The sequence below is a fragment of the Miscanthus floridulus genome, chromosome 19 (assembly GCF_019320115.1).
Source record: "Miscanthus floridulus cultivar M001 chromosome 19, ASM1932011v1, whole genome shotgun sequence".
NCBI lineage: Eukaryota > Viridiplantae > Streptophyta > Magnoliopsida > Poales > Poaceae > Miscanthus > Miscanthus floridulus.
Genome location: NC_089598.1, coordinates 80,893,116 through 80,904,483, shown reverse-complemented (window position 1 = coordinate 80,904,483; position 11,368 = coordinate 80,893,116). Strand labels below are relative to the sequence as shown.

The window sequence follows — 11,368 nt, the reverse complement described above, 5'->3', positions numbered from 1 at the left end:
TTTGGTGGATTAGGAATAAATAATTCATAGATTTTTTAGATATCACTACTACAATATATCTTTTCCAAAGCGTTTGCCAAATGGCCTCCGAGGCGGGCGGGCCGATTGCCCGCCACCGTTATTAGGTGGCCGGACAGCTAGCCCAGCAACTGCCTCGGTTAATTATTAACCGAGATGAGTAACCTAAAAGACCCACCTCAGTTAATATATATTAACCGAGACGGGCATCCTAACGCAACAGCCTCGGTAAATCATTAACTGAGGCGAGTATTCTAACTCAACTGCCTCGGTAAATCAGGCCTAGCCCGCTAGCTCACACCAGCCCACTACCATCACCAATATATAAATGCAAGGGTTTGGGTTTTCCACTCCTCGCTTCTGTCTCCCCATCCCGTAGTTGAGTCCGAGCGACGCGCCCCTCACGGAGGGAGAGCCCGACCACGCACCCCTCGGGAGGGAGAGCCCGACGATGCCCCCTCCACTCTCTCTCCCTCCCGAGCCCCTCTCCCTCCATACTCCGATAGCGACGTGGGCGGCTCCCTCTCCGGCGTGGAGGCGAGGAGGACCACCGGCGCGCCTCCATCTCTGGCGTGGAGGCGAGGACCACCGGCACGCCTCCCTCTCCCTCTGGGAGCGCGGCCTTCCTCTCGCTTCAGCGAGGAGAGCAGCGGCGGTGCAGGTCCGGAGGCTCCCTCTTCTCCCTCCCCTCCGTGGATCCGGCGGCAGCGTGCGCGGGGCGGCGGATCAAGCATGTAGGGGCGCCAGCGCGAGGCCCAGATCCTTCCCTGGTGGTGGATCCGGCAGCCCGTGCAAGAGATCCATCAGCGGTAGCATGTCCAGATATGGCCTGGATCTGACCGACGACGAGGAGCAGCGGTCCGAGCGGCACCACCGACGGCCCCAGCGAGCAGGTGACCGGATCCAGCCAGCGGGCCCAAATCTGGCAGCGGGTGCCCGGATCCAGTGGCGGTTGCGGCGGTGCGCTGATACAGCTGCGGCGGCACCTAGATGGGCTCGACAGACCTATCCATGGATTTCTCTTTTTTTTGTTTTTTTATTTGATTAACTGAGGCGGGTAGACAACCGCCTCGGTAGTTCGTGTATTAACCGTGACCTTCTGTTCGAGGTATTTACGGTGCCCGTCTCAGTTAATCTAAAAAGTCCACCTCAGTTAAAACTACTGTAGTAGTGTATACAAATGTTTCGTTAACATATTACTACAGTCAACGAATGTGATCCCTGCTCTAAATCGCCATTGCTTGGTGCAAGTGAGAGCACTATTGCCTTCAGTGATGGTTGGTTGCTGAGGTCAGTTTTATTAGAGGTCTTATATAGATTAATTTCAAGGTTTTTAAGTGTTACAAATAATATAGATTAATTTCACCTTCAATAAAACTTATTTTACTTTTACAACACTTTGATTATTTTTTCTTCATTAATATTTTACGTATCAGCATATTTACTACTTCATACAATTCAAATTATAAATGGTTTTGGCTTTTACGAGCTACATATTTAGACATGGTGTCTATCTAGATGCATAACAAAATCTATGTATTTGTAGAAAAGCTAAAACATCTTATAATTTTAAATAGAATAATAAGTTACACTTTCGCATTCGAAATTGTAAGATATTTCAGTAAAGATTGTACTTTTGAAAAATAAAACGTCTTATGTAATTTCAAAAATGGAGGTAGTATTTATAAAGCTCTTATGAAACTTGCGCCGAGACTTCAGTTTTTCTCTCCCCTTTCAGGGCTTGTTTAGTTCCAAAAACTTTTTTCTAAAAAGTGCTACAGTATCGTCACATCGAATCTTGCGATAGGTGCATGGAGCATTAAAAGTAGACGAAAAAAAAACTAACTACACAGTTTGGTTGAAAATCGCGAGACGAATGTTTTGAGTCTAATTAGTCTATGATTGAATATTAATTACCAAATAAAAACGAGAGTGCTACGCTAACCCAATTCCTAAATTTCGTCCGTCATCAATCATCAGAATTCATCAGAACAAAAACGCGGGAAACCTTCCCGCGATCCCAAATGGAGCAATGGCTGCCGCTGTTCCGCCACCTCCTCGTCTCGCCCGCCGCCAACGCCGCCGCTTTCTCCTCTTCCCCCTCTTCTGGAGACTGCCCCAGCGCGCCACCCCCGGCCGCCGCGCTCCTGCGCCTCCTCCTCTCGCCAGCGCCCACGCTCCCCGCCTCCGCCTCCGATCCCACGGCCGCCATCCTCTTCCAGACCCTACCGCCCTTCCTCCAGTCCCAGGCGCTCTCCTTCCTCGCCTCCTCCGCTGACCTCCTCGACCCGCACCTCCTCCGCACCCTCGCCGCCCGCGTCCTCTCCGCCCCGCCTGGCAGGTATGGACTATGGGTCCGCCGCGGCGCCCGCCACCTGATCGACGGATTGCCTGAAGAGGAAGGCGTCCCTGGCGTTGCCTCCGACGAGTTCATCGATGGGTTTCACGATCCGCCAACGTGGCTTAAAGAAGCGGCCGTGCGGGCGCATCCTGTCCTGCCGTGGCTCCCTGTTGAATGCCGGAGCTTGATGGGGAGCGGGAGCGGGACCCGTGCTGGTCGTGATGGTGGGGATGATTTGGACGGGATTGGGTTGGAGACCTTGGTGTTGGTGCAAGACGAGGACGTGGAGATGCAGGAGGCGCCTGGACGTGTTCTTCCTCCTCAGGCTCCTCCGCTTGAGGACTCAATCGTGCAGAGGGTCCTGGCTATGCGGAAGGAGATTGTGACAGTGGAATCTGTCTTGGCCGCCCAGCGGGTGGCGAAGGATTTGCAGGATCTTTGCGTTGAGTCCAGGAATGCTGCTGAAGTGCTTAGCTTAGTACGGCCGTGGGAAGCCAACGATGACACTCTGAGGGTCCTGCTTTCCAGCTTAGTGCTTGAGGGAGATGGAGTGGATGGAAAAGGACCAGCACTTGTTCTATGTTCTGTTTTCCTACCACAGTTACTCGAGCTTCAAAGACCAGCTTCATCGCTTCTCCTTTCCACTGCATTGGGTCTCTGCAAGCGCCACCCAGCTGCAGCACTGGAAGCTGTACTCTTTCCACTGGTTCTTAGAAAGGGCGGGCTAAATGTTCCCCAGTGTGATGTGCTAACACGTATTATCAAGGAATGCATGCATCCACTGCACGTCACTGCTTTCTGCCATAGGCTGCTTTCAGGAGAGGAACAAGAGAGGAAACCAGTTTGTATGCCTCAGCATCAGGAGAGTATTGGTACTAATTTGGTCTGGACAGAATCTCTGTTCACACTATTTTACAACATTCTCAGTCAAGATATTTGCTTGACACCGAGCACTGTTGGTGAGCTAATTTATGTGATTGATGACCAGGCATCAAAGTTCCCGAGGTCATTGAAATTTGGCAACTTTCTGAAGTGCTTCGTGTCAAAGTGTTGGCACGAATGTAAGCATCAGAGGGGTTTACTTGAGAGAGCCGCTGAGAGAACCGACACTTTCCTGACTAAAGCTGTATTGGCAAAACTGCGCCCTGCAAGTTGAATTTATACTGCTAAGGCATTTAAACTCGAACAACTTGTGAGTCTACATTTCTACTTAGATTAACTGAATGTTTAATTCTCTTGGAAGGTCTGTTTAATTTTATAGAAGTACTCCTATGCATGTGTGGTGCTTTAACATCTGCTAACTTCAAAACATACAGCTTCTTAGTTTTTAAACCATACAAACTGAAGATTGGTTCATATACAAAGCAACTAACTTATTATTGTGTATATATGTTAATTCTTAGTGTTTATAAGATTCTTAATTAAATAATAGATTGGCATCTTCATAGCTAACATGACATTTTACTCTCTGAAGAAACCCACATGTAATATATTACATTAAGTACAAGTAGTGTAAGCTGTTTATTCTTCAAACAGAGAAACACAAAGTAAAATAACACTTTGCTGTTCCTTAGGAGCACTACATACAAACGCATCTACACACTGATGCAGTATTGCTGAACATACAAACGCATCTACACACTGATGCAGTATTGCTGAACAAGATATTTCTTTTCTCCAGGCTTCTGATGTGATTCACTTCAATATTGCCTTTGTAGTCTGGAACCTTGATACCTTATCACTAAACTTGGTAGTAGAATACAAATTAAGGTAGTCTTGGAAACGATATTGGCTAGGATATGTAAGCTTTGGAGCTGGGAAGATTATGGCATCGGCACCAGGGTTATAGAATGTTGCAATAGACAGGCGGCTCCCATTCTTATTTGGAAGGACCCGATGGCATATGCTCTTGTAGATTCCATTGGTCATCACTTCAATCTGATCTCCAAGGTTTACAAAAATTCTATTGCCTTCTGTTGGAGGTATTGCGATCCACTTACCATCTTTCAGAAACTCCAAACCTGGGACTAACTCATCTTGAAATAGAAGTATGATCCCCCCAGCATCAGTGTGTTCCCTGAGGCCCATCACAAGCTCTGGATGACTGCACCTGGGATACTTTGCCACCTTGATGCCTACAGAAGGTTTAGAAAATGCCTTCTGGATATAATCCTTGTCCAGCCCAAGATTTTCACTCATAACTGCTGCAAGCTGTTCAGCCAATTTGATTACTTCATCTGCATATTCAAACACTGTTGCACTGCACAGTTCATTGGATCATGTTAGTTTGATTTTCAATTTTGTGATTTATAGTTCACAACAGATGACTGCTAGACTTGGTAAAATGTGTTTCTTCTATTTAAACTTCGCACTCACCGAAGCAGCTCAGGAATATCATGACTGTTTGATTTTGGCTGATGACGGTACATGAAACTGCACTCCCAGTCAACATTTGATGAAGCTTTCCCATAATCTAGGATTTTTGCTTTCTCCGAACTGTAGAAGTTCTTCTCCATGTCTTGTTCATAGTGTTTGTTCACCAGATCCTTCATTTTATTCATGAGGCCCTCATTGACTCCATGATTCTCAAGCTGCCATGCAGTTTAGCATGCAATACGTTAGAAAATATAATGAAATTCTCCTCATCTAGACAATGATGATGTACATTTTGTTACTTACCCAAAAGAAACCCCATTGCGCACAAGCATTATGGAGGAGTGAAAGTGTCTCTGACCTCTTCTCGCCATGCAGCTGATCCATCCTTATCACTGGAATCTCCATTTCCCGAAACACTGGTGTGTTGCAGTCTAACCTAACCAGATGTGCTGTCTGCTCTTCTCAAGTTGGTACGCTACATCTACAGCAGGCCAGGTATTTATAGTGGCCTAGATAGGAATGTTGGGAATATCCCTTTTGAGATTGTTAACATGATGTTGTTTGAGAATGAAGGAAACCTTGCTTTCTTATGAGGTTTATGTAGAATCATGCCCAAATACATTGCACTATTCCCATATGATTTAGCTAAGATAACCTATGTGGCATCCTTGGTAATTCATCAACATGGTTGACCTATGATCACAGCATGATTGTTATTTGTTTATTCTGTTTTATTTACTTCCATATAAAAATGAGTGGTAGTGCATGTTATCTATTGAGATGACTACTCTTGCTGCTAGTCATGGTATGGTAACGATCGCTGATATTGGGAGGAGTGAAATCTCAGGTTTGAGATCTCTTTCAAGTCAGACTAATCATGGCAGTTAGCTTGACTTTGTGATTCAGTGGATGCGGACCTGTGAGCAGAGTCAATCACAAAATAGTTAAATTGAACTCGAAACTATTCGTTGCATTTCGTTTGTCGATGCAACCCTAGATTTTCTCAGAGATTTGCTGGATCGTGTCTGTACTTTTTTTTAAGCAGCGCCTGTTGGATGAATTTGCTGTTAGATGCATTCATCTTATCGCAACCGCTTTTAATCTTCCTTCTTGATTCACATAATTTGATATGCTTTTCGAATTTGGACGGGGCTAATATCTCTGCCGTGTGCTGCTGCCTGAGCGGCTGAGCGGCATGCCATAGATACATGGCGGAGAGAAATCTCGGCAAGCACCCGCGCCCCCGGAGACCGGGCGGTGCGCGTCTGGCACTCGGGCGGTCACGGACGGCGGAAGGCAGCCTACGCGGAGCAAGTGGAAGTCCATTGCGGAGGAAAGGCCCGGCCGCATGCAGAGAGGACGGGCCGACGGGGGCTTTTGCTCCAGGCCCAGGTGCCAGTTAGGGCGTAATTGTGTGTGATCCTAAAGTGTAATCGTGTAAGTTAGCCCACGGTCTGCTTTCTTCCTTTTTTATAATAAATAAAGACACTTAAAAAGAGTGCCTATTTCTCCCCCAAAAAAAATTAAAAAGAGTGCCTAGCATATGATATTTATCTAATTTGTTCTTATAAGCATATTAAAAGTATCAACATTAAATAGCAATACTTTTTACTGATATCGTTATATAAACATAGGAATAAGCTCATTTTATATTCATGGATAGTATCACTACGTGTTCTATCTTCAAGTAGTGCAGTACCCCTCGAACGATCGTGACTCGATGTGGCAATGAAAGGAAGGGCGCGTGTAGTGCTCATGGTCACGAGCTCACGCGACTGATTGTTGCTCGGTGGTGGGTCCGATGGATATCGTAGTCAAAAGCCAATAAGCAAACTAGAAAAGAAAATTGGTTAATTGCTACTCCGTCCGGGCAGCTTTGGAAGGCGTTCTCTAGCTTTTCACATGGGCAAGTTGGGGTAAGGTATGGCACCTTGAACAAGAACGTGTTGCTTTGAGTTCCAGAAACAGTAAAAGTCAGTCTCTAAACCAACCTCTCCAATAGTATTAGTTTTTAGCAATAGCTCATAATATAATTAGACCCACATAACAATCTCACATATTCTAGGAATATGTGTATGAGCCTAGCTCTTGTGGCCTGTTGAAAGTTCCTAATGGCTAAAGGGGGTGAATAGACTGTTCAAAAATTTCTACAACAACACTTAACAAACCGGTTAGACAATTATGAGGCGAAACAAGTGTTGCGCTAGCCTACAAAATAGCAAGCCACCTGCCACAATTCTAGTTTATATAGTTTCTATCCACACAATAGCTATTATACTACACTAAGTTAGTGTGCTCTCAAAAGCTAACTAAAGAGCCACACTAACCAAACTAACAAGCTCTCACAACTAGCTACACTAAAGAGTTTGATAACTAGTTTGCGATAATATAATGAGAATGAGCAAGAAGGTTATACCGCCATGTCGAGGAAGGAGCCAATCAATCACAAGAATGAATAACAATAAAGATCAATCACCTCGGAATCAAATGATGAACACAATAATTTTTTACCGAGGTTCACTTGTTTGCCGGCAAGCTAGTCCTCGTTGTGGCGATTCACTCACTTGGAGATTCACGAGCTAATTGGCATCACACGCCAAACCCTCAATAGGGTGCCACACAACCAACACAAGATGAGGATCACACAAGCCACGAGCAATTCACTAGAGTACCTTTTGGCTCTCCGCCGGAAAAAGATCAAGAACCCCTTACAATCACCACGATCGGAGCCGGAGACAATCACCACTCTCCGCTCGACGATCCTCGCTGCTCCAAGCCGTCTAGGTGGCGGCAACCACCAAGAGTAACAAGCGAATCCCGCAATGAAACATGAACACCAAGTGCCTTTAGATGCAAACACTCAAGCAATGCACTTGGATTCTCTCCCAATCTCACAAAGATGAATCAATGATGGAGATGAGTGGGAGGGCTTTGGCTAGCTCGCAAGGTTGCTATGTCAATGTAAGTGGCCAAGAGAGTGAGCTTGAGCCGGTCATGGGGCTTAAATAGAAGCCCCCACGAAATAGAGCCGTTGTACCCCTTCACTGGGCACAACACGGGGTGATCGGACGCTCCGGTCATATCGATCGGACGCTTGACCTCAGCGTCCGATCACGCGATGCGTTCCACGTGTCCCCTCTCTTCAAATGTTGATCGCCCGATCTCAACGGTCAAGTGATGACCGGACGCTGCAGCTCAAAGTGATCGGACGCTAAACCCCAGTGTCTGGTCATTTTCAGTAAGCATCCAGAGACGACTTTTCACAACCGGACGCGTCCGTCATGCTCGACCGGACACACCCAGCGTCCGGTCACTCGGTGACTCCTCTGTTCGTGACCATGTTAGTGTGACCGGACACAGCTAGCCAGCGTCCGGTCGTTTCAGCGCCAGCGTCCGGTCGACGACCGACGTTGCGCTTCTTCTGCTGCTACTGACCGGATGCGCCGGTCCTTCAGAGACCAGCGTCCGATCACTTACAGTGACCTTCGTCTTTTCTATCTAGGATGCCGGCGGATATGTATTCGATTTCGACGGTTGATAATGCAACACTATTTTGCTTCTTTGATGACCATAAAACAAGTGATCTTCCCAACAATTGATATGTGCCTAAGGTGCTCTTCCTTTCAACCTTGCATCCCGCATAATCCGAGTCGGAGTAACCAACTAGTTTAAACTTTGCTCCTTTGGGATACCACAAACCAATATTTTGTGTATGCTTTAAGTACCTCAATATTCTCTTAGTAGCCTTCAAATGACTTTCTCTTGGTGAGGCTTGGAATCTTGCACACATGCATACACTAAACATGACATCCGGCCTTGATGCGGTCACATAGAGTAGGCTTCCAATCATAGACCGATATAATTTTTGATCCACCATATTTCCACTTGCATCACTATCCAAGTTGCCATTTGTGCCCATTGGTGTGCTAATGGCTTTACTATCACTCATGCCAAACTTCTTGATCATGTCCTTGATATACTTGTCTTGACTCACAAATGTACTATTTTTCAATTGCTTGATTTGAAGACCAAGGAAGTAACTTAACTCTCCATTCATGGACATCTCAAACTCACTCGCCATCATCTTTCCAAACTCATCACAAAAGTCTTGATTGGTTGATCCAAATATGATGTCATCAATATAGATTTGCAATACAAATAAATCTTTTCCAATCTTCTTGATAAAAAGAGTGGTGTCAACCTTGCCCATCATGAACCCTTTAGAGAGTAGGAAGTCCCTCAATCTCTCATATCATGCTCTAGGTGCTTACTTCAAGCCATACAATGCCTTCTTCAACTTGTACACATAGTCAGGCTTCTTGTCATCTTCAAAACCGGGAGGTTGCTCAACATATACTTCTTCATAGATGTAACCATTGAGAAATGCACTCTTAACATCCATTTGGTAGAGCTTGATATTGTGGGCACAAGCATAGGCTAGCAAGATTCTAATTGCTTCCAATCTAGCAACCGGGGCATATGTTTCTCCAAACTCAAGACCTTCAACTTGTGTATAGCCTTGTGCTACTAATCTTGCTTTGTTCCTTACTACTATCTCATCTTGATCTTGCTTGTTTCTAAAGACCCATTTAGTTCCAATCACATTGTGTCCCTTTGGTCTCTCTACTAATTCCCATGCTTAATTTCTTGTGAAGTTATTCAATTCTTCATGCATAGCATTTACCCAATCAACATTCTTCAATGCTTCATCTATCTTCTTTGGTTCAATGGATGACACAATAAGAAGTGTTCATAAAATGAAGCCAATCTTGATCTAGTTTGCACACCTCTTGAAATATCACCAATGATAGTGTCCAATGGATGATCCCTTGCAACATTAGTTGGTTGGAGGATTGGAACTTGATTGCTTGCACTTGCTTGATCATTGGGTTAAGATGATGTACTAGCCACTTGATCTTGTTTATTATCATGAGAGCCACTTGTACTAACTTGATTTGTATCATCTTGCACATTTGAGTTAGAGAGCACTTGCACTTGATCATCTTCATCATCATTCACTTGCCTAGGCCTTAATTCACCAACATCCATGTTCTTCATGGCATTTGAAAGTCGAATGCCTCTAATATCTTCTAAGTTCTCATTCTCTACTAGTGAACCCTTGGTTTCATCAAATTCAACATCATGAACTTCTTCAAGAGTACCACTATCCAAATTTCAAACTCTATATGCTTTGCTTGTAGTGGAGTAACCAAGTAAGAATCATTCATCACATTTCTTGTCAAACTTGCCCAATCTAGTGCATTTCTTCAACATATAGCATTTGCAACCAAAGACCCAAAAATATGCAATGTTGGGTTTTCTACCATTCAAGAGCTCATATGGTGTCCTCTTTCAATGGGTGACAATAGAGACGGCTGCTACAATAGCAAGCCGTGTTGATAGCTTCGGCCCAAAAAGATTGACTAACATTGTACTCATTAAGCATAGACCTTGTCATATCAATGAGTGTTCTATTTTTCCTCTCAACAAGGCCATTTGATTGTGGAGTGTACTTGGGCGATAATTGATGTCTAATTCCAAATTCATCACACAACTCATCAATTCTAGTGTTCTTGAACTCACTACCATTGTCACTTCTAACTCTCTTGATGGTTGTTTCAAACTCATTGTGAATGCTCTTGATAAATGATTTGAATGTTGCAAACACATCACGTTTGTCCACTAGAAAGAATACCCATGTGTATCTAGTATAATCATCCACTATCATAAAGCCATATTTATTTCCACCAATGCTAGTGTATTATGTTGGCCCAAACAAATCCATGTGCAATAACTCAAATGCTTTACTAGTGCTCATCATGCTTTTCTTGGGATGGGTATTTCTAACTTATTTTCTAGCTTGACAAGAGCTACAAAGCTTATCCTTTTCAAACACAACATCTTTCAAGCCTCTAACCAAGTTATGCTTAACCAATCTATTCAATTATTTTATTCCAACATGACCAAGCCTTCTATGCCATAACCAACCCATGCTAGACTTAGTGAACAAGCATGTAGATAATCTAGCTTCACTAGCATTGAAATCAACCAAATATAAATTCTCATATCTAAAGCCTTTGAAGATCAAGTTAGAGCCATCTACACTTATGATCTCTACATCATCTACCCCAAATATGCATTTGAATCTAATATCACACAATTGAGCCACGGATAGCAAATTGAAGTTCAAGCTCTCTACTAGCAACATATTGGATATGCTCATATCATTGGATATTGCAATCTTACCAAGCCCTTTGACCTTGCCTTTGCCATTGTCACCAAATGTGATACTATCATAACCATCATTGCCATTGGTGTTGATTGAGTTGAACATTCTTGCATCGTCAGTCATGTGTTGAGTGCACCCACTATCAAGAACCCAATGCCTTCCTCCAGCTTTGTAATTGACCTATAAAAAAGATCAATTCCTTTTAGGTACCCAAACTTGCTTGGGTTCTTGAAGGTTAGTTACTAAGCTCTTTGGTACCAAATGGCTTTCTTCTTTGAGCCCATCCATGGTTTACCAATGAACTTAGTCTTTACACCATTTGCACCCTTAGTAAGCACATAGAAAGAATCAAGCTTAATGGAGGATACATTAGCATGTGACTTCTTGTTCATGCACTTTTGCTC

The 11,368-nt window shown here is 44.2% G+C and overlaps 2 protein-coding genes across 2 annotated transcripts; one reads left to right on the top strand and one right to left on the bottom strand.

Annotated features, from left to right (window-relative positions):
- The first annotated feature begins 2,007 nt into the window (after positions 1 to 2,007).
- On the top strand, positions 2,008 to 5,248 carry LOC136529506 (uncharacterized). The gene is made up of 2 exons (XM_066522576.1): positions 2,008 to 3,551; positions 5,111 to 5,248. Exon 1 carries the CDS (start codon positions 2,043 to 2,045, stop codon positions 3,513 to 3,515), a length of 1,473 nt encoding a protein of 490 aa, XP_066378673.1. The 5' UTR covers positions 2,008 to 2,042; the 3' UTR covers positions 3,516 to 3,551; positions 5,111 to 5,248.
- Positions 4,055 to 5,171, bottom strand: LOC136529507 (1-aminocyclopropane-1-carboxylate oxidase 1-like). Its single transcript, XM_066522577.1, has 3 exons — positions 5,039 to 5,171; positions 4,736 to 4,950; positions 4,055 to 4,619 (listed from the first exon to the last, which is right to left on the bottom strand). The coding sequence occupies exons 1-3, from the start codon at positions 5,138 to 5,140 to the stop codon at positions 4,055 to 4,057; spliced, it is 882 nt and encodes a 293-aa protein (XP_066378674.1). The 5' UTR covers positions 5,141 to 5,171.
- Positions 5,249 to 11,368: the final 6,120 nt, after the last annotated feature.